At 36.6% G+C, this 26,384-nt stretch overlaps 1 protein-coding gene across 2 annotated transcripts in view; it reads left to right on the forward strand.

The window, feature by feature from the left end:
* The window catches only part of NFXL1 (nuclear transcription factor, X-box binding like 1), a 94,883-nt gene that overhangs the window by 10,461 nt on the left and 58,038 nt on the right, over positions 1 to 26,384 (forward strand). For both annotated transcript variants that reach the window (XM_058299029.1, XM_058299019.1), the window contains exons 5-11: positions 1,335 to 1,468; positions 6,682 to 6,860; positions 7,097 to 7,258; positions 7,350 to 7,450; positions 8,080 to 8,194; positions 9,114 to 9,238; positions 10,007 to 10,129. In XM_058299029.1, the coding sequence (XP_058155012.1) occupies positions 1,335 to 1,468; positions 6,682 to 6,860; positions 7,097 to 7,258; positions 7,350 to 7,450; positions 8,080 to 8,194; positions 9,114 to 9,238; positions 10,007 to 10,129 (939 nt within the window). The remainder of the gene's footprint in view (positions 1 to 1,334; positions 1,469 to 6,681; positions 6,861 to 7,096; positions 7,259 to 7,349; positions 7,451 to 8,079; positions 8,195 to 9,113; positions 9,239 to 10,006; positions 10,130 to 26,384) is intronic.

Consider the following 26,384-nt stretch of genomic DNA (forward strand, 5'->3'; position numbering starts at 1 on the left):
GGGGAAGTGATTACCTTTGATGCCCAGTGTCATATCTGATTAGCCCATTCTGATTTCACCTGCAGTGGATGAATAGTTTTTCTGTATGTAGGTACAGTCATACCATAAACACTTCTATGTCTCCCTCTCATTCCCTCTTGCTCCCTCCTTCTCCCTCGTTCTCCCTCTTTCCCCCTTTCTCTCCCTCTCTCCCTCCTCTCTCTCTTTCTCCCCCCCCCTTTTCCCTTGGGAATTGATTTGGCTAATACACAGGTGTAGTGCAGAAGCTCAGGGAAGTTAATGACCTTGGGGCAGCATTCAACCAAAGGGAACTGGTAGATGGAATGCCCCAGCCTCCTCTTCATTAGGGGGTGGGATTGGGTTAGTCCAAGGCATGCTTTATGTGGTTCCTCAGAGGGTCCCCAGCAGGAGTGAGCTTTGTTAGCTTTAGTGGTAATCAGTTCAACGGGGTATACCTTTTATTGGCATTTCCTCTTCCCCTCTCTTGTCCTGTCATTCCTGCATCCAAGTCCTTGTCTCAGGCTCTGCTTTGAGGGTCACCCGAACTAAGAAATTGGCGTTGATTTTCACTGCTGTTGCTAGCTTATGCAGTAGGTTACATTTCTGTGTTTTTATCAAACTATTACAAAGTGTCAGAATAAAAACGAATTTTTATTAGTTATATTAAAGTGTGGCCAGTTTTTTAAAAGTTAGTTTACTATTCATTAAACTTAAAATTTTATATATATGTATTTTTTCTCAAGTTTTTAGTTCACCTCTTTTTTAGAACTTGGTACTTCTAAATGCTAGACTAATGGATCTTATATAACAAAAGGGATAAATATACATACGTGTGTTTAAGGATTCCATTGTAGTGTTAATTATAATTGGAAATAACCTAAAGTTTAACAATTGGTCAAATAAATTATGGTACATGTATCTATATGATATACTGTACAGTTGTAAAATCATGTATGAAGATATTTGATAAGGGTAAATGCTTAAACTGTCTTAAAAAAATGTAAAGGTCGATATCAGTTCATATAGTATGACCTCATTTTTTAAAAAATAGGAGATTTGTACAAAAAAATGTGTAGACCATCCAGAATGTTAGTAGTAGTTATTATAGCGGGATGAGTCTGGATTGATTTCATATGTATATTTTAAAGTGTTTACATTTCAGTAGATTTTTATAAAGAACGTTTCTTCTGTTACACTGGAAAGACAGAATTTTTTTTCTCTAATCCTTTGGTAGCTCTTGAAAATAATCTAGTGTGGTGCTCATTTTAAAGTATTGTGACATTATCAAAGAAGTATCATTACATGCATGTTGATTTTTGACACCTTTATCTTAGGTTTGGAGCTGTTCAGGATGTTTCTGTATATTTCACATGCCCTGTATTCAGAAGTGGGCTAAAGACAGCCAGTTTCTTGTATCTTCTCCTTTGGTGGATGACGACTTTGGAAAGAGAGATTATCCCTGGCCTTGGTAACTTGTTCTAATTTAGTTGGAATATTTAGTTGCAGAATACATGAAAATTATAGATAAGTTGTTTTAATTAGTTTGGTTTGTGAAGGTATGAGACCTTGGCTTTAAAATATTTTTTTATCCAATTTGTGTATCTACAAATTCCTTTCACTAACAAATCATTCAGACCTCATTTTTTTCACTTGAAAGACAACACCTTAATTATCCTTTTTTTTAAAAAAAAAAAAAACCAAAACTTTCTTTTCTTGATGACTGGGAATCATTCATAATTTTGGTAATTCTCTTATGGAGTTACTATTGTGATTAGTATCATATTGTAAAAGACTAACATATTTTGATCATAGTTTTCCCAGTTTTGTCCTTGAAATCCCTCAAAACTGTAACTTTATGTTTTCTAATCTCATTACTTTGTCTATATTTTATTATTTGGCTTATTATTGATGATTATTTGTTTTGAACTTCTGCCATTTATTTCCAGAAAGAGTTAGAAAGTGGAAATTCTTTTATCTCTGTTAATTTTATATCCCTACTAAATAAAGACAATAACAAATTTATATACACTGGCAGCCCAGCCGATAGATTTACTGTCTAGGTTATGACAAAAAGCGTAAGCTTCTAGAGCCCTGTGTGTTCATGTAAATAGTTATTTTTGTTAATTTTATATTAGTATTAATATATTGTGTATATATATATAATTTTATATTAATAATTTTATGTTCTTTTTCTTAACAAAGACACCAAATTATGTAAGATTCAAGCTTCACAAAACCTGGATCCATGTCAGAACTTCCTTTTTTACCCTAAATTCAGATACTCTTGTGGGCTATAGTTTTTAAAAAAAATTTTGACATTAGTTACTTTGTTAAAACAAATCTGCAATGGATTTCATTCTCATGTTACCAGTAGGGATATTGAAGTTAATTGAAACTAAACAATGTGTTCAGTCAGGGTCCTCTCTTGGAGCCAGTATTCCAGAGTTTTCTGACTTCTGAACTCAGTGCTTTTTGTGTTTTTCCAATTAAATTCTGTCTTATGATAATGCTATGAAAGATATTATTTCTTTTCTCATGATTAGTGTTAGCTTCTCTGAAATGGTTTGCAATTTTAAGGAGTATTTCTTTTGATATTGTCTATTATTTATTTATGGGGGAGATTTTAGTGATTAATAGGTACAGAATTAAACCAGATAATCTGGCTTGTTAGTTTTGGAGACTTGAACATTAGGTGTACTTTTCTCACTTTTGCTCCTCTCACTTCTATTTTAAGTAGTCATTTTGTCGTAACTGTTATTCTCTTAAATCTATAAAGAACAAAAATTTAATCAACTGTATAGCATCCTTTGGGTTACATATTCCACATTTTTTAGGAAAGAAAATAAACAGCTTTTCTCATTGAGAATCCATTTTGTTTAACAATCATCAAAATGGAGCTAGAACTTGAAAAATGTTAGTAGGAGTGTATGTTTCGTGGTTTTGGAGTATTTGTAAGTAAGATTAATTAAAATACATTAATCGCTTCAAATGGTTTTTTTGTGGAATCAAAAATTTAAAGTACATGTTTCTAGCTAAGACATTGGTTTTTTTTTTTTTTAAAGATTTGTTTTTATTTTTCTCTCCTCCCCTCCCCCCAAATTGTCTGCTCTCTGTGTCCATTCACTGTGTGTTCTTCCATGACCGCTTCTATCTTTATCAGCGGCACCAGGAATCTGTGTTTCTTTTTGTTGTTGTTGCATCATCTTGTGTCAGCCCTCCGTGTGTGCAGCGCCATTCCTGGACAGGCTGCACTTTCTTTTGCGCTGGGCAACTCTCCTTACGGGTGCACTCCTTGCGGGAGACACCCTTGCGTGGCACTCCTTGTGCGCATCAGCACTACGCACGGGCCAGTTCTACATGGGTCAAGGAGGCCCGGGGTTTGAACTTCGGACCTCCCATTTGGTAGGCGGATGCCCTATCCATTGGGCCAAGTTCGCTTCCCAGACATTGCTTATTTATGAAAAAGATGTGGCATAACTAGTTTCATTGTTGGCATGGCATTCTTATTATTAATATGCTTTTTTTTTTTTAAAGATTTATTTATTTCTGCCCCCACCCACCCCGGTTGTCTGTTCTCTGTGTCTATGTGCTGCATCTTCTTTGTCTGCTTCTGTTGTCGTCAGCAGCACAGGAATCTGTAGTTTCTTTTTGGCTGCGTCATCTTGTTGTGTCAGCTCTCCATGTGGGCGGCACTGTTCCTGGGCAGGCTGCACTTTGTTTCATGTTGGGCGGCTTTCCTTACGGGGCGCACTCCTTGCGCATGGGGCTCCCCTATGCGGGGGACACCCCTGCGTGGGGCGACACTCCTTGCGCGCATCAGCACTGCGCATGGGCCAGCTGCACACGGGTCAAGGAGGCCCAGGGTTTGAACCGCAGACCTCCCGTGTGGTAGACAGACGCCCTAACCACTGGGCCAAGTCCGCCTTAGAGAAGTTTCAGCTTATACAAAAGTTCATAGGGGATTCCTATATAACCCTCCCTTTCCCCCTCTCGTATTTTCCCCTATTAATAACATCTCACGTTAGTGTGGTGCATTTGACATTAGTTACAATTGATTAATCAATATTAAAGCATTGCTATTATCCAAGGTCTATAGAGTTTGCATTATGGTTTATACTTTGCACTGTACAGTTTTTTAAGTTTTGATAAAACATATAATGGCCTGTATCTGCCATTGTAATATTGTGTAGAACAATTCCAATGCCCTAAAAATTCCATATGTTCCTATCTATTCTTCCCTCCTCCTCCCCTCAGAACCTCTGGCAGCTACTATCTTTACATTGGTGTTGCAAATTCTTCTATTACTACGATGCTAATAAGTCTACTTTGGTCCATGCTTGCATTCCCCGCCACCCTCCCCCCCCCCCCATGCCATATTTGTTCATTCCTCAATTTTGAGGCTTTTGAGATAATATTGCCTGCTTAGTTCAGATTAGGAGGGGGCTTTGATATTATGAGGCAGATGGAAGGAACTGTTTTGCTTGCAGTTGTAGGTACTCTGTGTTTTTGGGGTGGGAGTTGTTCCTTATCATCATTTTGTTAGTTGTCCTGGGCAGGTCTGATGAACTGGAGTAGGTATTGGTTGCAACTCTGCCAGGATTCACGGCTCAACCAGCATAGAACAGACCAAAGATTTAGGTCTCTGTGACATATATATTTAATGGGTATAATGCTAATTATATGTTCAAATAAGAGGGGTAGAAGAATCGTGAGTAGGGAAATTATAAGTGAGTCTAACTCTGTTATATTGGGGAAAAAGATTATCATATATTCCAAGGTAAGGTCCACTAATAGGTTGCAATTAGCAACACTGTGTGCCTTGCCTATAGTGACCAGATATCCCCAGAGCTCTCAGAAGCACCCCTGTATGAGATTTTGTTTACTGTGGCAACAAAGTAAACAGAAGGAGATCTGCCTGTGATGTACATAAATGTAACCTCTGAAATGACCTTCTGACTCACTTTGAAATCTCTTAGCCATAAAACTTTTTTATCTAATGCTTTCCCCTTTTGGTAAGGTCTTTTTTCCAAATACATTGCTGATTGGTGCTTGATATTAATCCCTTGGTGCCAGGGAAGCTTATCCTTGGGAGTCATATGCCCTGTCAGGGAGAAGGTAGTGAATTTATTTGCCAAGTTTGACTTAGAGAGAGACCACATTTGAGTAACAGGGATGTTTTCATGAAGTAGCTCTTAGGCATTAGTTGCTAATAGGTTAAGTTTCACTTTTACAAAAATTAGGTTCATAATACAAGCATTACTATTGAAGGCTTGGCATATTCGTCTGTTTTCTTTTATTAGGCATTGCCTATATACTCCAGAGGTTTTAGCCACTCTATCTGGGAAAGTAGTAGGACTTCCCAGGATGGAAGTTTAATATTTTGTTGGTTATTGGGTGGGTCTCCTCCCACTGTGAAAACACCCGATAAAAACATGAACATTCATTTTCCATAGGGGTATGCCCCAGCTCTGCCCCTCCTGACCCTCTGTACCCTGCCATGGATCCTGCAATAACACTCTCCCCATGTGGTATTTTCAGCCACAGTCCTTGGCCTCCCCAAAGTTCACCAAGCCACACATTCACCCATTCCTTCATCCTGTATGGCATTATTTTAGATAAAACCCAGGCATTTGCATATATTGCTCTAACCTCCTCCTAATCTGGAGCAGTTCATTCTCAGTGCTGATGGGCTGTTAAGGTGTGGCAAATTGCCTTTTAACCAGACATATTTAAGTTTATTAAAAGTATATATCCTCCTCCATACTTGCTTAAAGGAATGGGAGAGATTTTTCCTTTAGTGAAGGAAAATTAACTCTTCCATGTAAATGCCAATGTATTCCAGATGAGACATAATATTTTTGCTTTTCATTACAAGAACAAATATCTTTTGGTTATTTTGAGTATTTATGTGGGGCTTATTTAGAAAAAGAACATGTTCTCAGGACAATGAAAGTATATTGTGTATTATACAAAAGAAATTTAAGTGATGATGTTAACTTTTCTTTGACTTAGGCACATTTGAAATATATCCTATAGCAGATGTTGAGAATCAACATTTTGTTTTTTTACTTTCAAGGTTTTCCCCCTTAATTTTATATTTTAGTCGTGTTTCTTGCTGCTGTGTTGCGTACCTATAACTTGACTATTCTGTTTGCTGTTGCTAATATATTTTACTTATTCTAAGTACCATATAGCCAAAATTTTTAAAAATTGAGCTTAATAAAACTGATAAATACCTCAAAAATAAAGTATAAGTGGTTAGTAGAACGCTAACATTGTTTTCTTTGTGTGGTTGTATTCCAGATATGTTTTGTCTAATATGAGCCACAAGTGGTTATTTAAATTTTTAAACTAAAAATAATAAATTAAAAAATTAACTTTTCCTCATTTGCCTGCACTAATCACTTTCCAAATATCCACTAGCCAAACGTGGCTTATGGCTACTGTATTGGATAGTGCAGGTATAAAATAAATCTGTCATCTATGCTATTGGACAGAGCTGTTCTAGATGGTTGAAATCAATTTTTCAAAGATCTTGGTTATTATCTAATTTAAAGATGGAGCAGAGAATATGTTAACATAAAACTAATTAAACAGTTTTACTAAGTGTATTAATATTCCTTTCCTTCACGTTGCTTTTAAAGATGAAATTAACTTTAGTAATTTCATTCCTCTTTGTAGTCCAAAATGTAGGTTTGAATACAAACGATCCGAAACACCTAGTAGATACTATTGCTATTGTGGAAAAGTAGAAGATCCACCTTTAGATCCATGGCTTGTGCCTCATTCATGCGGCCAAGTATGTGAGAGAGAATTTAAACCTCCTTGTGGTCATAAGTGTTTACTCCTTTGTCATCCAGGTGAGTTATGTATTACATTTTAAATTGATGGGGGGTGGTTATTTCTTCTTAAATTGAGGCAAAAAAAATATGTGAAGGTTGAATTCAGAACTTAAATTTGCCTTAAGAAAATATTGAAAGTGATTGCCTTTTAAAGTATCAGTAAGGAAAGCTTTAGAAGTTGCTGACAGGATTAGGAATTGACAGTTTCAATTTTGACTTCTGATTCATATTTTTGTCTTTTCATTGGATTCTAGGTCCCTGCCCTCCTTGTCCAAAGATGGTCACAACTACGTGTTACTGTAAGAAAGCAAAACCTATTCCTCGTAGGTGCAGTGCCAAAGAATGGTCTTGTCAGTTGCCGTGTGGGCGGAAGTTGCTATGTGGACAACATAAGTGTGAAAATCCTTGTCATGCAGGTATCTATTACGTGTTCTCATTTTAGGCAAGTCAAAGTAATCTCAATTGCTTTAATAATGTTCTGGTCCTAACTTATCATTCTGGTTTTAGGAAATTGCCAGCCCTGTCCAAGAGTTAGTAGACAAAAGTGTGTCTGTGGCAAACAAGTAGCTGAAAGAAGTTGTGCAAGTCCACTGTGGCACTGTGATCAGGTAAGTGTATATATATTTTGAGGGTTGGGTATTAAAGAATATGGAAAGCATAAACACCTAGAAAGCAGAAATGCTAATTAGGTTTAATTGGATGAAAGGAGAGAAAGAAAAGCAACTCAGATGAATTATATTCATCTTTTAGGAAACTACTTACCAATTAATGTCATTTTAAATACTAGGGGATTTTTTTTCTTCCTCAGATTAACAGCATTTTGTTGAGTTTTTGATTCAGAAAGGATAATTTTCTTTTCTCCTAGCTCTCTTGCCTTCTCTTCTTTTTCTCTTCTATTAACATCTCTCCTCCCTCCTTCCCCCTTGAGGAAGTAGAATTTATTTTGTAGGTTGCTCATTCTAGAATTGGCATGGTTTTAGTGTCATTTGGACAGCTTTGATGAATGGTCATATGAAGCGGCATGTACTTTTTTCCTTTATTATATTTAAAAAATATCCTCTTTGGTGCATAAGGAAAAATGCATATATATGAAACATGTAAGATATAAAGCATAATATTATGAGGAATATGAAGAAATTGTTATTTTTGTGGTAAAAAAAAATGAATTATGCCTTGTACAAAGCCCTTTATGATTAACTCTGAATCCTTCAGTAGTTCTTACTGCATTTTATTTTAGGTCTGTGGAAAAACACTGCCATGTGGTAATCATACATGTGAGCAGGTTTGCCATGTTGGTGCTTGTGGAGAATGCCCTCGATCTGGGAAAAGATTCTGTCCTTGTCAGAAATCAAGTAAGACTTTTAAAAAAATATTTCATGGGAAATGATTAATTACCATACTAACCAAGGAGGATTAAATCAATAACAACAACATATTTCTTAATTAAATTAGATTTCTCTGGGAGCTCATAATGTAATTTCAGTAATTGCACAACTTTGATATTAGATTTTTGTACATTTGGATGAGAGACAAAATATAGCACAGTTGTTAAGAACTCAGACTTTAGAATCAGGTATTCAAATCCCACATCCATGAACCAGTTTTCTCAAGTTAAATGAGAACAATATTGGACTCCTTCATAAGATTGTGAGAATTAAATGATGAAGCACACATTAAGAATTTAGTATAGGACCTAACACATAAAGGAAACCTAATAATCATAAGTTATTGCCATTATTGTGTGTTAGGTTACTAGATTATAGGTGAATTTATTTTTGACTGCTTTGAGTTAAAGATACATTAGCATTACAGTTTGAGTCTGCTTCCTTAGATATCTGCTGATACCAGAAAACATATTTATAAGATTATTTTTAATTCTTGTCATTATAATAGGTTTATTTTAAAGGTGAGTTTGGTAATATATTAAATCTACCTTCATTTCTTTTTATCCTGTGAGGTTAAGAGAAAATTCTTTTTAGTAATTCTATATATTATGAATTTTTAAAACTATTTCTGAAGTATTTATTTAGCTCATAAAAATGTGTTTCATGAGGATAGAACCTTGTCATCTGTCTTCTTTTTAAAAAGCATAAATTCCTTTATAAATATTAGAGGTTATTTTCAGTGAAACTTTTTTTACAGTAATTTGGAGAATGCAAAAATTCATACTCTAAAAGGACTTATTCTTTAGGTAACTAAAGGATATGGCACATTGTCAGTGCTTAATAGTAGCATATCTAATTTACATTGATTTTTGTCTTCTGCTTTTAGAGTTTTCTTTGCCTTGTACAGAAGATGTACCAACTTGTGGAGATAGTTGTGACAAAGTACTTGAATGTGGAATCCATAGATGTTCACAGCGTTGTCACCGAGGTCCCTGTGAAACATGTAGACAAGTTAGTCATCTCCTATAATCGTTAATTTTAAGAGCTACCTATCATAATGTATCAAATGGGATTGCCCTGAGATTGTTTTACGTTATCTACTTTCATAAACATCTATGTCATGATCTGTGTAAGAGTTTAATGACCTAATATTTATTGTGAAGAAGCAGGAGAGTGTGTCAGCAATCAAATAAAAAACTACCTCTTGTTTGGTTTTGCTCTTTAAAAGTTAAAACATTTTCATTTTTATAATGTGGTGGGGGGGTTGTTTGCAGACTTTCAGAGCAGTTATGAAAAGATATGAATGCCTAGACTTATTGAGACTTCGAAGTTATATGTCATTTTGTATTTGACCCTATTATAAGGGCAACAGATTAGCCTACTAGATATTCAAATTTTCTTGCTTTACTGAGAGAAGAAAAATATTTTCACAGTTGTGGACCTTATATTTCTGGCTCAGTTTTAGGGCAAGGTGCATCCCATGCTGATATGATTGTAACAAGGTATATGTAATTTTAATCTGTAGTGCTTTTTTACCATATAATATCAGATTTCTATTAAATTTAACAATGGAAATCCACATGAAGTCATTTTTGAAACAAAGATATAAACAAATATTTTAGGAAAGTCAGCTTTGGTTTTGGTAGTCTTTCAAGAAAATTTGCTATTTAAAATTTCTTTTTTTTTTTTGGTAACTATAGAAATTGCAATATGAAAAAAATAAAATAAAAATAAAATGAGCAAAAGTAAGGTTTAATAGCATTTATTTGATGCTTCCAGGAAGTGGAAAAGCATTGTCGTTGTGGAAAGCATACGAAACGAATGCCATGCCATAAACCTTATCTGTGTGAAGCTAAGTGTGTTAAGATACGTGACTGTCAAAAGCATCAATGTAGAAGAAAGGTATGTGTAATAAGCTGACTAAAGAATTCTTTTGAATTTTTCTTTCTATGGCCTATAATAAGCACCACCTTGACTTATTCCTCAAGTGTTCAGCCATACCCTTTTTCTTTTCATGTAAAATATTAGATTAATTCCTATATAAAATATATTTTCCTATATAACATAATTATAGGCTAATCCAAATTGTATTGCTGGGATTTTTTTTTCTAATTTTTAAAAAATTAATTTATTGAAGTATATCATTCATGCATATATATAAACAATAAGTGTACAATAATAGTTGTGAACTTACAAAACAAACATATAACATCATACAGGACTCTCATAACTCACCCTACCACCAATAACTTGCATTGTTGTTAAACCTTTTTAACTAATGATTAAAAATATTTCGTCAAAATATTAATACTAACCAAAGTCTTTTCCCCCCAAACAACCCTATTATTATTATCTTTATATCATTTATATATCAACATACATAAACAAGTGTATAGAGAAAGTTGTGAACTTACAAAGCAAACATGCAGGGAAGCGGACCTGGTCCAGTGGTTAGGGCGTCCTTCTACCACATGGGAGGTCTGCGGTTCAAACCCCGGGCCCCCTTGACCCGTGTGGAGCTGGCCCATGCGCAGTGCTGATGCGCGCAAGGAGTGCTGTGCCACGCAGGGGTGTTCCCTGCATAGGGGAGCCCCACGCACAAGGGATGTGCCCCATAAGGAGAGACGCTCAGCACAAAAGAAAGTGCAGTCTGTCCAGGAATGGTGCCGCACACACGGAGAGCTGACATAACAAGATGACGCAACAAAGAGAAACACAGATTCCTGGTGCCGCTGATAAGGACAGAAGCAGTCACAGAAGAACACACAGCAAATGGATACAGAGAGCAGAAAACATGGGGGAGGCGGGTAGGGAAGAGGAAATAAATAAATAAAAATTAAAAAAAACAAAGCAAACATGCATAACATCATACAGGGGTCCCATACATCAACCCTCCACCAACACCTTGCATTGTCGTGAGACATTTGTTACAAATTTTGAAAGAATGTTGTCAAAATCTTACTACTAATCATAGTCCTTATCTTATATTTGGTGTGTTTTACCCCCAACCCACCCTATTATTATTTTTTAAATATATTTTTTATGACAGAAGTTGTAAACTAATAAAACAATCAGGCACATGTGCAGAATTCCCAAACAATACCCCTCCATCAACACACCACACTATGGTGGAACATTTGCTACAGATAAGATAATAATATGTGATTGTTACCATGCCCATAGTGTCCATTTAGCTCACATTTTCCATACTGCCTCACTATCAACACAGTCCATCTTTTGCCTAGATGCAAGTATATTATATTATTACTACTAACCACAGTCCATAGGTCACTCCAGCTGTATTTTTCCCATGCGTCTCCACATTCCCAGCACCCTGCAGTAGTGATGTACAATTGCTCTAGTTCACAAAGGACACTCTTGCATCTATACCATCAACTACAGTTCTCCTCTTGGTTTACTGTGCTTTTCAGTTCCTAGAGTATTCTCTAGCATTCTGTCAATTGGCATTTACATACCCAGACTACCATTTCAGCCATATCCCCATTTATAAACTGTTACTCACTATGTGTTACCATCTACTCAATACATTTCCACACTTTTACAGTAAAGCTAATTAAAATTTCTACATACATTAAACATCAGTAGTCCATCCCAGTCCTCCTCTTATCTCCTTTAAGATTCCACCACCTACCACCAGGTCTTGAAGATATTTTCCTAAATTTCTTCTAGAAGTTTAATGGTTCTTGCTTTTATTTTTAGGTTTTTGATCCATTTTGAGTTAATTTTTGGATAAGGTGTGAGATAGGGGTCCTCTTTCTTTCTTTCGGCTATGGATATCCAGTTCTTTCAGTGCCATTTGTTGAATGGACTGTTCTCCCTGAGCTGTGTGGGTTTGACATGCTAGTCAAACATCACTGGACCAAACATGTGAGGGTGTGGTTCTGAACCATAAATTTGGTTCCATTGATCTATTGTGTCTGTCTTTATGCCAGTACCATGATGTTTTTACCACTGTAGCTAGGTAATATGATTTAAAGTCTGGAGATGAGGGTTTGCTTTCCTTTTTATGAAATTTCTGGCTATTCAGGACCCCTTACCCTTCCAAATAAATTTGATGATCGTGTTTTCAATTTTTTTTTTTAATGCTGGTGAAATTTTTATCAGGTTTGTATATCTATTTGAGTAGAATTGATATCTTAATGGTATTTAGTCTTTCATTCTATGAGCATGGAATTGTTTTTCCGGTAATTTAGGCCTTTTTTGACTTCTTTTAACATTGAGTTGCAGTTTTTTGAATACAAGTGCTTTATGTCATTGGTTAAGTTTATTCCTGACTATTAGACTTTTGTCTGTCATATTTTATTTTCACCACTCTTTTGATACTTTTAGTTAATTTTATTGATATAATCTTTATTTCTAGACTCTCTTCCAGGCCCCTCTCTCCTGTCTTTTCTTTTCAGGCTCTAGCACACCCTTTAGTATTTCCTGAAAATCTGGTCTCTTGCTTAGATTTTTTCCAGTTTCTGTTTTTCTGTGAAGATTCTGATCTCGCCCTCATTTTTGAAATAAGGTCTTGCTGGATATAAGATTCTTGGCTGGAAATTTTTCTCTTGTAGCATCTTAAATATATCAGACCACTATCTTCTTGCCTCCATGGTTTCTGGTAAGAAATCAGCACTTAATCTTATTGGGTATCCCTTATATGTTATGCACTGCTTTTCTCTTGCTGTTCTCAGAATTCTCTCTTTGTCCTTGGCATTTGACATTCTAATAATTATGTGTCTTGTGGTTGGTCTATTTGGATTTGGATTTTTTTGGATAGGAGTACATTGTGCTACTTAGACACAGATATCTATGTCCTTCAATACGAATGGGAAATTTTCTACCATTATTTCTTCACATATTCCTTCTGCCCCTTTTCCCTTCTCTTCTCCTTCTGGGATACCCATGACATGTGTGTTTGCAAGCCTTTTGCTATCATTTGGTTCCCTGAAACCTTGTTCAATTTTTTCCATTCTTTTTTTCATCTGTTCATTTGTATGTTCACTTTCAGAGGCCATTTCTTCAAGCTCACCAATCCTTTCTTCTGCCTCCTCCAATCTACTGTTATATGATTCCAATGGTTTTTTAAATTTCATTTATTGCACCTTTCATTCCCATAAGATCTGCTGTTTTTCTTTGTATGCTTTCAAATTCTTCTTTGTGCTCATCCAGTGTCTTAATATCCTTAATCTCTTTAGCCATCTCACTGAATTTATTAAGATTCGTTTGAACATCTATGATTAGTTGTTTCAACTCCTTTTTGTCATCTGGAGGCTTATCTTGTTGCTTTAACTGGGCCATAGCTTCCTCTTTCTTGGTGTGGATTGTAATTTTTCATTGATGTCTTGGCATCTGGCTTACTAGAGTATTTATTCTGGGTGCAGTTTTTCTCTTTAGTTTAGGACTTCCTGCCATTTCTCCTTGTTGTTTGTGCAGTAGGAATCAAGAGTGTAATTCGTGCTATAAGCTGTGCAGGCTCAAGCTGCCCTCATTGCTCCAGGGACCAATGAAGCTTCTTCTAACTTTCTCCTTTGCCAAGGGGTAGGGACAGAGTCACAGCTGTGTGGAAGAATCCAGGTCATGCAGGCCTAGACTGTAGTTGCCCAGAGAGACTGATGAAACTTCATACCCCTTTCTCCCTTGCTTTGGGCGGGGATGGAGCTGCAGGTATGGGCAGCAGTCTATGCAGTGTGGGTCCAAGATGACCACAGTTGCCCGGATAGACTTCGGATTTTCAGTCTGTGCCAGCCAAAGTTACCTGTAGTTACCTGTATAGGCTGGTTCAGGGCCCGCCAGTCTCTCCCCTGCCAGAGGCAGGGCTGGAGCCTAGGCTAGGTCTTCAGGCCAATCTGGGTGAAAATGGTTCCTGCGATCACTGTGATTTTCTGTCAGCCTGGCTTCCCCTCATGCCGGGGGCAGAATCAAAATGGTGGTCACTGACCTTTTTCCAACTTGGGCATATTCACACCCCAGATGTTCCCAGGGTTATACCTTAGCCAGCTGAGTCTACAATCAGTAGCTGAAATCGGCAGCCAACTGTCTCCTCCTCTCTTGTTTCTGGGAAATGAAGCTTCCAATTCCAGCCACAGAACAGCTCCTGGGGCAGCTTGAGCTGCCAGAGTAGGAGAATCACCGGCCTTCGCGGCTTGGCCGGTAATTTCCCAGAGAGGCTAGCACAGATCCCTGCAGCTTCCTCCCTGCTGGAGGCGGCACTGGGGCCTAGGCTAGAGCTGTAATCTGACCTGGATGGAAAGAAGCCAGTCCCCACCAGCACTGTGATTTTCGGTCCACCCTGCTGCCCCTCGTGTCAGGCATGGAGTTAAGATGGCGGCCACTGACCTCTTTCTGACCTGGACAGGCTCAAACTTTAGCTGTTCTCAAGATTATACTTTAGTCCACTGAATTTACTCATCAGTAGCTGAAGTTGGTGCTCAACCATCTCTTCCTCCCATTTTTGGGAAGTGGAGCTTTCATTTCCAGTTGCGGAACAGCTCCTGAGGCAGCTTGTGCCTTCAGCAGAGGATGGGCACTGGCCTCCATGGTGTGCAGCGTTCTACTTACAAATCTTCTCTGCAGATGGGCAGTCTCCTCCTTCCATTCCTTCAAGGATATGGCAGGTTGCTTTTCTGGCCTCCTTGTATTGCTTGGATTTTTTAATGACAGGAGACTTCTTGCCCTGTGCATTATCCTCTCAGTTTGATTCTTAGTGAACTTTGTATGTTCTTTATAGTGTTGTTGTGATAGTCCATTGATTGAGGATTAACTTTTTATTTTTTTGAGGCTTAACTTCTTTTGTTCAAATCTTATTTGTTGAAGCTTGATTCAATATAAGAAAGATTGTGGTAGTTTGCTGAGTATAGAATAGCAGTTCTTTTGAGTCCCTTTTATCATTTTGAAATATCCCTCTTTATCTGATTTAAGATTACTGTTCTTAGATCTTACTGAAATATAGCTCTTCAGCTTTCTTTTGATTAGTGTTAATACAGTATATCATTTTTCATTCTTTTATTTTCAGCTTATTTATATCTTTATATTCAAAGTAGATTTCTTGTAGGCAGCATTTAATTGGGTATTGGGTGGTTTTTTTTTGTAATCCAAGTTGACTGTCTTTTAATTCAGGCAGAGATCATTTACATTCAATGTGATTATTAATATGTTTGGATTTCAATCTGTCATCTTGCTATTTATTTTCTATTTGCCTATCTATTCTTTGTTCTTCTTCCTTCTTTTTCTTTTATTATTTTTCAGTGATTCCATTTTACCTCTTTTATTTGCTTATTAGCTATATTCTCTTTCACCCTGTTTCTTGATAGTTGCTTTAGACTTCTTAAGGCTATATAAGAATCTTAAAAAAATTTTATTTCCTTTCTCGTGACCTTTGTGATATGATTCTCAAACATTTTGTGTTTATGTATTTTATAAATTCCAAATACAGTGTTTTTTATTTTGCTTTAAGCAGTCAGTTATACTTTTTAAAAGTACAACTTTTAAAGTTTGAAAAAAGTATAACTTATAGATTGGAAAAACAAGTCTTTTATATTTACCCTCATTTATTATTTTTGATGCTTTTCATTCTTTTGTATTGATTCAGATTTCCATCAACTTCTATCTGAAGGGTTCTCTATAACATTTCTTATAGTGCTGGTTGTGAATCCTTTCAATATTTGTGTCTGAAAATGTTTCTGTTTAATCTTTGGTTGTAATACACATTTTTATTATAAAATTCTAGTTTGACGTTTTTCCCATGCTTTAAGGATGTTGCTGCACTGTCTTTTAGTTTCAGTGTTTTTCCAACAGAATGTCCTTTGATTGCTGTTTTTTTTCCTCTTTATATAATGTGTCTTTTTCCTCTGGCTGATTTTTTAGATTTTTCTCTTTTTCATTGGTTTTCAGTGACTTGTTTATGGTGTTTCTTTTTTCTTTTCATTCCTGGCATCACTTTTTTTCTTTATTAGAGCAATTTTGGGTTTACGGAACAATCATGCATAAAATGCAGGATTCCCACTCTATTATAAACACCTTGCATTGGTGTGGAACATTTGTTACAATTTCTTTTTTTGGTTTTTTTTTAAAGATGTATTCCACTTATCTCTCTCCCCTTTCCCCCCAATGTCTGCTCTCTGTGTCTACTGACTGTGTGCTCTTCCGTGTCTGCCTGCACTCCTGTCATTTGGCACCAGGAAACTGTCACTTTTTTTGTTGCGTCATCTTGCTGCATCACCTCTCTGTGTGCACAGCACCACTCCTCGGTGGGCTGCGCTCCCTTTGCATGGGGTGGCTCCCCCTGTGGGGCGCACCCCCTGCGCGTAGGGCCCCTCTATGCAGGGGACAACCCTGCATGGCATGGCACTTACTGTGTGCAGCAGCACTGTGCGTGGGCCAGCCCACCATACAGGTCAGGAGGCCCTGGGTACCGAACCCTGGACCTCCTATATGGTAGGTGGACGTCCCATGAGTTGAGCCACAACCACCTACCTGTTAAAATTGATGATAGCACATTTTAATAATTGAACTATTATCTATAGGGTTCACTGTTTGTATAATGTAGTTCAATGAATTTTCTTTTAAAATGTTTAATTTTAGCATGTATACACTCTTGACATTTCCCCCTTTTAATCACATTCAGATATATATTTCAGTGCTATTCATTACATTCACAATGTTGTGCTACCACCATCCATTACCAAAACATTTCCATTATTCCAAATAGGAATCCTGTACATTTTAAGCCTTATTTTCCCATTCCCTACCCACATCCCATTCCCTGGTAACCTGTGCTCTAGATTCTGACTCTGAGTTTGCCTATTCTAATTAATTCAAGTCAGTGAGCTCATAGAACATTTGTCCTTTTGTGTCTGGCTTATTTCACTCAACATGATGCGTGCAGGTTTCGTCCACATTGTTGCATGCATCAGGGCTTCATTCCTTTTTATAGCTGAATAATATTCCATCATATGTATATGATACATTTTATTTATCCATTCATTGGTTGATGGAAACTTGGATTGTTTCCATCTGTTGGCAATCATGAATAATACTGCTGTGAACATCAATGTATAAATGTCTGTTTGCATCCCTGCTTTCAGTTCTTTTGAATATATATGTAGTAGTGGGGTTCCTGGGTTTTTTGGCAGTTCTGTTTTTAGCTTCCTGAGGAACTGCCAGACTGTCTTCTACAGTGTCCATTCTACATTCTCACCAACAGTGCATAAATGCTCCTTTTTCTCCACATCCTCTCCAACACTTGTAGTTTTTGTTTTTTTTAAATGGTGGACAAATTTTTCATCATTTTTTGAAAAATGATACCTCATTGTGGTTTTGAGCACTTCCTTATTAGCTAGTGATGTTCAACATCTTTTCATGTGCTTTTTAACCATTTGCATTTCCTTCTTGGAGAAATGTCTGTTCAATTCTTTTGCCCCTCTTTCTTTCTTTTTTCTTTTAAGTACCGGGGCTAGGGATTGAACCTGGGATCTTGTATGTGGGAAGCCAGAGCTGAACCACTGAACCACATCAGCTTCCCTGTATTAGGCTTTTTGTTTGTTTGCTTGCTGTTTGTTTTTTTGTTTTTAGGAAGCAGGAACTGAACCTGGGACCTCCCATGTGGGAAGCAAGCATCCAACAGCTTGAGCCACATTTGCTCCCTTCCCCTTTTTTCAATTGGGTTGTTTGTCTTTTTAATCATTTTTTGAGTTGTAGTATCTCTTTATATAGCCTGGCTATTAAACCCTTATTGGATATGTGGTTTCAAGATATTTTCTCCTATTGAATAGGTTGCTTTTTCATTTTCTGGACAAAGTCCTCTGAAGCACAAAATCATTCAATTTTGAGGAAGTTCTATTTATTTTTTCTTTCATTGTTCATGCTTTGTGTGTAAGGTCTAAGAAACTGCCTCCTACCACAAGATGCTTCCCTACATTTTCTTCTAGGAGTTTTATGGTCCTGGCACTTTTATTTAGGTCTTTGATCCATTCTATTTCTTCCTGAGTCAATGTGTAGGTAGTTTGTGTGTTTATAAGAATTTGTCCATTTCATGTAAGTTATATAATTTATTGGTGTACAGTTGTTCATAGAATCCTCTTATAGTCCTTTTTATTTCAGTGGGGGTGGTAGTAGTATCCCCCTTTTCATTTATGATTCTCTTTATTTTTATCCTCTGTCTTTTTCTTCATCAGTCTAACTAAAAGTTGATCAATTTTATTGATATTTTCAAAGAACCAACTTTTGGGTTTGTTGATTTTCTCTTTTGTTTTCCATTTCATTTATCTCTTTGTTGTTTTCTTCCTTCTGCTTGCTTGGGGTTTAGTTTGCTCTTCTTTTTTCTAGTTTTTCCAGTTTTGATGTTAGGTCTCTGATATGAAGCCTTCTTTTTTAATGTAAGCATTTTGAGCTATAGATTTCCATCTAATCACTGCCTTTGCTGCATCTCAACAGAGTGTGTTGTTTAATTTCCACATATTTGTTAATTTTCCCTTTCTCCCTCTGCTGTTAATTTCTGGCTTCATTCCATTGTCGTCAGAGAATATATGTTGTATGATTTCAATATTTTTAAATTTGAGTTTTGTTTTGTGATTCAACATATAGTCAATCCTGGAGAAGGATGCATGTGTATACTCAAGAAGTATGCATTTTGTTTTTGTTTGGTGAAGTGTTGTATATGTTTGTAGGTCATGTTGGTTTAGTGTATCATTCAAATCCTGTACTTCCTTATTGATCTTCTGTCTAGATGTTCTATCCATTATTGAAAGTGGTATATTAAAGTCTACAATTAATATAGAACCATCAGTTTCTCCCTTCAAATCTTTCAGTATTTGCTTCATGTATTTTGGGGCTCTGCTGTTAGGGGCACATACATATTTATAATTGTTGCATCTTGTTGAATTGCCCCTTAATTACTTTATCATGACCATCTTTGTCCCTTATGACTGTTTTTGACTTAACATCTATTTTACCTGATACTGGTATAGCTATCCCTGCTCTCTGTTAGTTATGACTTGCATGGTATATTTTTTCCATCCTTTCACTTTCGAACCTACTTGTATCTTTGAATTTAAGGTGAGTTTCTTGCAGACAACATATAGTTGGGTCATGCCTTTTTAATCCATTCTGCCAATCTTTATCTTTTGACTGGGGAGTTTAAGCCATTTACATTTCAAGTCACTACTGATAATACAGGACTTTTCTCTGCCATTTTGCTGTTTAGCCTTTGTATGTCTTATGCCCTTTTGTCCCTTACTTCCATTAAAGCCTACATTTATATTTATTTGACTTTTTTGTGTTGTTCCATATTGGGTGCCTTATCTATCTGGATATATTTTTCATCATTTTTCCTTGTGTTTATGATGGAGTTAAAATGTAACATCCTATATAACAATCATATTTGATTTGATACACATAAGCTTTTTATCCTTTGCCCCTCATCATTTAAAAAAAATTTTTTTAAGAATGTTCTGGGGATTGAACCGGGGACCTTGTACATGGCAAGCAGGTGCTCAAGCCACTGCCCACCTTTTTTTTTTTGTTCTTGGTACCACGTATATCTTTGTATATTATATGACCAAAACCTTAGATTTGTCATTACTTTTTATGCCTTTGATTTTTAGCAGCTGTAGGGATTAAGAAGTGTTATTACAGACCAAACAATCAAACAATGCACTACAATAATTCTGACATTTGTAGTTACCCAAATGGTTATGTTTGCTGTAGATTTCTTCATGCAGTTTTGAATCTCTGTTTAGAGGTTTCAAAAGTCTGAAAGCTTTAACATGGCTTGTAGGGCAGGCCTAGTTGTCATGAACTCCCTCAAGTTTTGTTTGTCTAGGAATGTCTAAATCTCTTCCTCATTTTTGAAAGTCTTGCTGGATATAAAATTCTTGGTAGGTGTTTTCTTTCAGTAGTTTAAATATTTCAAACACTGCCTTCCTGCCTCCATGGTTTCTGATGGTTGACAGTCTAATTGAAACTCCCTTGTACATATCACATTGCTTTTCTCTTGCAGCTTTCAGAACTCTCCTTGTCCTTTGCATTCTATAGTGTTATCAAATATGACAGGGTGTTTTTCTCTTCATGTTTATCCTGTTTGGTATTTTCTGTATTTCTTGGATATATATACTCATGTCTTTTGCTAAGTTTGGGAAGTTCTTTGTCATTATTTCTTGTAATATTCCTTCTGCCCCTGTCTCTCCTTTTTCTCCTTCTGGGAGTCCTGTAATGTCTTTTCATGTCTTTCTGGGCCTGTGTCTTGTCCTGGGCTTCTGCATGTTAGCTGTTTTGGAGTTCCCATGTTTACAGTTGTTTTTTTGTTCCCTCTCATTCCCAGGATACAAACCTTTCTCCTGGGTATTTCAAGCAGGCAAATCCTTTGCCCTAGTTTGTCCACTTTCAAAGTTTCTTTCATTCTTTTTGTTGTCTCAAGCTACTTTTGCCTGGAGAGAATTTTTCCAAGTCGGTCTTTCCCAGTGGAAACAGGGCCAGGGACCATGGAAGGGACTCAGACCAGCTCCAAAGTACACAAGGCATGGGATCAGGAAGATCTTCTTCTATGGCTACTCAATGCTGAGGTTTCTTGGCTTGTCCAGCAAATGCAGCCCCACAACTAACTGTTTAACATGGCCCTGAGGAAACCTAGTGTCTTTAAGTCTCTTCTGCTATGGCCTTTGTCCAGGGTGGGTTGAAATAATGGCCATCTGCAGAGCCTGGCTTCCATTGATCTGAAGTCTCTAATCAAAAGCTGTCATCAGTGATTGACTTTGCCCATTGTGGTTTTGGGGAAGAGGGTTTTTATGTAACTTCTTTCTATTACCAGTTCAGGGGCTGAATCCCACAACAGCCTGCTGCAAGAATGGGGGATGGGTACCAGTAGTTGCTGTTTGGAGAGAGCAATTTACTGTTCTTTGCCATAATTTATCAGCCTCTTCTTCTATGACTTCCCTGGATGCTATACAGTATTCTTCTGACCTCCAGAGATTCAAAATAGTTGTTTCAGATAGTTGTGGCTTGTTTAACAGTTTATCTGGAGAAAGGACTCAGTCTTGCTCTTCTCTACTCTGCCATCTTCCCACAATCTCCTTTGTTTATGATGTTTCTTGATGTAGCTTTTTTTTTTCTCTATTTTTAAAAAAAATGTTACATTCAAAAAATATAAGAGGTCTCCGTATACCCCCCACACTGCTCACCCCACTCTTTCCACATCAACAACCTCTTTTATCATTGTGGGACAATTCATTGCATTTGGTGAATACATTTTGGAGCACTGCTACACCACATGGATAATGGTTTACATTGTAGTTTACACTCTCCCCCTGATGTAGTTTTCTTTGTTTCTTTAGCCTGGCTTTTGTTGAGCTTCTTGGGTCTGCGTGTTCATAATTTCTATCAGATTTGTAAAATTTTCCACCTTTATTTCTCCAAATGTTTTTTGTTTCTTCCATCCATTGCCTTCTGAGACTCTAATTATGTGTCTCTTATACTGCTTGAATTCCCAGTTTATGGACTCTCAATTTACTTTTAGTCTCATTTTATTTTAGATACTTTCTATAGCTTTGTCTTAAAGTTCACTAAATTTCTTCTGCATTGCCCAATTTGCTTTTTGTCCTCTTCAGTGTATTTTCTTCTCCGACATTGTATATTTTCATTTTTACAAGTTTGATTTGGGTTTTTCATATTTTCCATGACTCTCCTTAGCTTGCTCATGCTTTTCTCTATTTGAATATATAGATGTAATTCTTTTATAATGCCTTTTTCTATAAATTCTGTCATCTGTCATTTCTTTTTTAAAAAATGGATACTTTTTAATAAAGCATACAGTTCATCCAAAGTATACAAAGTGGTATTTGACATGATCACATAGTTATGCATTCATCACTTCAATCATTAGAGCATTTTCATTATCTCAATAATAATGATAAAAAACAAAAAACAGACAAACAAGAAAATTCTTCACCTCTTAGTCTCTCTATTTCCCCTGCTGTACTTAGCTGTGATTTCTGGCTATTCTTGCACAATTATTTATTTATTTAATTATTAAGCAGTTTTATTGAGATATATTCACATACCATACAATCTGTCTAAAGTGTGTAATCAATGGCTTTTAGTTAATTACAGTGTTGTGCATTCATCACAAAAAATTTTAGAATTTCATTACGCAAAAAGAAAAGCTCCACATAGCTTAGTATGCCTTCCCCAGCCCTACATAACCACTAATCAAGTTTCCTCTTTATAAATGGATTTATATTTACATTTTATATTAATGGAATCATACAATATGTTACACCATATATATGGTTCATAGTAATGCAGTCATACAGCATTTGTTCTTTTGTGTCTGTCTTGCTTCACTGAACATAATATCCTCTAGGTTCATCCATGTTATCATATACTTTATGATTTCATTCCTTCTTACAGCTGCGTAATGTTACATTGTGTGAATACACCACAGTTTGTTTATCCATTCATTGGTTGATGGACACCTGGGTGGTTTCGAACTTTTGGCAATTGTGAATAATGCCACTATGAACATAGTGTGCAGATGTCTATTCATGTCACTGCCCAGTAGTGATATTGCAGGGTCATGTGGCAAATCTGTGTTCTTTAGGAACTGTCAAATAGTCCACGGTGACTGTACCATTCTGCATTCCCACCAACAGAAAATGTTCTTGTCTCTCTACATCCTCTCCAACACTTGTAGTTCTCTGTCTTTAAATAGTGGGCATTCTGATAGATGTGAAATAATCTCTCATTATAGTTTTGATTTGCATTTCCCTAATCATTAATGATGTTGAGCATTTTTCATGGTTTTTGCCATTTGTATTTCTTCTTGGGATAATTGTCTATTCATGTCTTTTGCCCATTTTTTAATTAGGTTGTTTGTCCTTTTATTGCTGAGTTGTAACATCTCTTTATATCATTGATATTAAATCCTTATTGGACATGTGGTTTCCAAATATTTTCTCCCAGTGAGTCACTGCCTTTTCACCCTTTTGACAAAATCCTGTGGGGTGCAAAAGTGTTAAATTTTGAGGGAGTTCCATTTATCTATTTTTTCTTTTGTTGTATGTGCTTTGGATGTAAGGCCCAAGAAACTACAACCTACCACAAGGTCTTTAAGGTGTTTCCCTTCATTTCCTTCTAGTAGTTTTAATGATCCTGGGTTTTATATTTAGGTCTTTGATCCATTTTGAGTTGATTCTTATATAGGGAGTGAGATAGGGGTTCTCTTTCATTCTTTTGGTTATAGATATCCAGTTCTCCCAACACCATTTGTTGAAGTGACTGTTTTGTCCCATTAATTGGACTGGTAGGTTTGTCAAAAACCAGTTGACCCTAGAGGTGAGGGTTTATTTCTGGACTGTCAATTCTATTCCACTGATCAGTGTGTCTGTCTTTATGCCAGTACCATGCTGTTTTGACCACTGTAGCTTTGTAATACGTTCTGGGGTCAGGCAGTGAAATTCCGTTCATGCCTCTCTCCTCTTTTAGAATGCTTTTGGCTATTTGGGTGCACTTTCCCTTCCAAATTAATTTGATAATTGCTTTTTCTGTTTCTGTAAAGTAGGCTGTTGGAGTTTTGATTGGCATTGTATTGAATCTATAAATCAGTTTTGGTAGGATTGACTTCTTCACAATATTTAGTTTTCCAATCCATGAACATGGAATGTCTTTCCATTTATTTAGGTCTTTATCGATTTCTTTTAGCATTGTTTTGTAGTTTTCTACATATAGGTCCTGTACTTCTTTGGTTAAATTGATTCCTGGTTATTTGAGTCTTTTGTTGCTATTGTAAATGGACTTTTCCCCCTGATTTCCTCCTCAGATTGTTCAGATTGTACAAAAATATTACTGATTTTTGCATGCTGATCCTGTATCCTGCTACTTTTCTGAACTCATTTATTAGCTCAAGTAGCTTTGTTGTAGACATTTCAGAATTTTCTAAATACAGGATCATGTCTTCTGTAAATAATGAGAGTTTTACTTCTTTTTTTCCTATTTGGATGCCTTTAATTTTTTTTTTTTTTTTTTTTTTTGGTTTAATTGCTCCAGGTAGAACTTCTAGTACAATGTTGACTAACAAGGCTGACAGTGGGCATCCTTGTCTTGTTCCCAATCTTAGAGGGGAAGCTTTCAACCTTTCCCCTTTGAGCATGAGTTGGCTGTGGGTTTTTCATATATGCCTTTTATCATATTGAGGAATTTTCTCTCTATTCTACCTCTCAAAATGTTTCTATTAAGATAGAATGCTGGATTTTGTCGAATGCCTTTTCTGCATTGATTGATTCAATTTGTTAATGTCATGTATTACGTTGATTGATTTTCTAATGGTGAACTAGCCTTGCATACCAAGAATAAATCCCACTTGGTCATGATATGTAAGTCTTTTGATATGCTGTTGGATTCGATTTGCAAATATTTTGTTGAGAATTTTTGCATCTATGTTCATTAGATAGATTAGGCGGTAATTTTCTTTTCTTGTAGTGTCTTTATCTGGCTTTGGAATTAGGGTGATGTTGGCTTCTGTATTAGTCAGCCAAAGGGGTACTGATGCAAAGTACCAGATATCTGTTGGCTTTTATAAAGGGTATTTATTTAGGGTAGAAGCTTATAGTCACTAGGCCATAATGAGTAAGTTACTTCCTTTACCAAAGTCTGTTGCCATGTGTTGGAGCAAGATTGCTGCTGGTCTCTCTTGAGAGTTCAGCCTTCCTCTTCCTCCTAAGACTCTGTGGTTCTTCTGATCTCATCTTGTTTCTCTCCCTGGGGTTTGTTTCTTTCTAGGCATTCTCAGCTGCTCAGGGCTCTGGTCTCTTCAGTTACAAAGTATCAGGTGAATGGCTTGGCTCTCTCCCTGGGGCTCCAGAACTAGACTCTCTGTGTTCTCGTTCTCCTTGGATTTACTTCCCTGTCTTTGAGCATCCATTTTTATATCTCACGGATGGGCAGGGGCAGGGCAGGGACTCAAGCCAAGTTGCCTAGCTACATGGTCATATAAAAGCCCTAGTCTTGATTTAATAAAGCAAAAGTGTTTGGGGAAAGGGAGGAAGAGATGAGATGTGGAGGCGTTTTCGGGACGTGGAGTTGTCCTGGGTGGTGCTTCACGGACAATTGTAGGACATTGTAGACCCCCCCAGGGTCCACTGGATGGAACGTGGGAGAGTGTGGGCTATGATGTGGACCATTAACTATGAGGTGCAGTGATGCTCAGAGATGAACTTACCAGGTGCAATGGATGTGTCATGATGATGGGAGAGAGTGTTGCTGTGGGGGGAGTGGGGGGTGGGGGCGGTGGGGTTGAATGGGACCTCGTATTTTTTTAATGTAATCTTTTAAAAAAATAAAATAAAATAAATCCATAATCACACACACACACAAAAAAGCAAAAGTGAAACCTCTGAATCTAATATGATCTAATATGCCCAGAGGACAGACGAGTTTGCAGACACAATTCAGTATCTATTTTGGAATTCACAAACAATACCAAACTGCCACAGCTTCATAAACTGTGTTGTGTAATTTCCCCTCCAGCTCAATTTTTCAGACGAGTTAAAAAGGATTGGTATTAGTTCTTTTCAAATGTTTGGTGGAATTTACCTGTGAAGCCATCTGGTCCTGGACTTTTCTTTGTTGGGAAATTTTTGATGACAGATTCCATCTTTGTAAATGTGATTGGTATGTTAAATTACTGTATTTCTTGTAGAGTTATTGTAGGTTGTTTGTTCATTTCAAGAAATTTTTCCATTTCATCTAGGTTGTCTAGTTGGCATACAGTTTCTGATAATATCTTCTTATGATCCTTTTTATTTCTGTGGGGCCAGTCTCAACTTCCCTCTTTCATGTCTGATTGTATTTATTTGCATCTTCTCTCTTTTTCTCTAGCTAGAGGTTTGTCAATTTTATTGATCTTCTCAAAGAAACCAGCTTTTGTTTTTGATGATTTTCTCTTTTTTTTTTTTTTTGTTCTCAATTTCATTTATTTCTGATCTAATCTTTATTATGTCTTTTGCTTGCTTTGGGATTGGTTTGCTGTTCTTTTTCTAGTTTCTCTAGTTGTTCAGTTAAATCTTTGAGTTTAGCTCTTTTCTTCTTATTTAATATGGACATTTAGGACTATAAACTTCCCTCTCAAGATTTCCTTCAGTGTATCTGTAAGTTTTGGTAAGTT

The sequence above is a fragment of the Dasypus novemcinctus genome, chromosome 1 (genome assembly GCF_030445035.2).
Source record: "Dasypus novemcinctus isolate mDasNov1 chromosome 1, mDasNov1.1.hap2, whole genome shotgun sequence".
Taxonomy (NCBI): domain Eukaryota; kingdom Metazoa; phylum Chordata; class Mammalia; order Cingulata; family Dasypodidae; genus Dasypus; species Dasypus novemcinctus.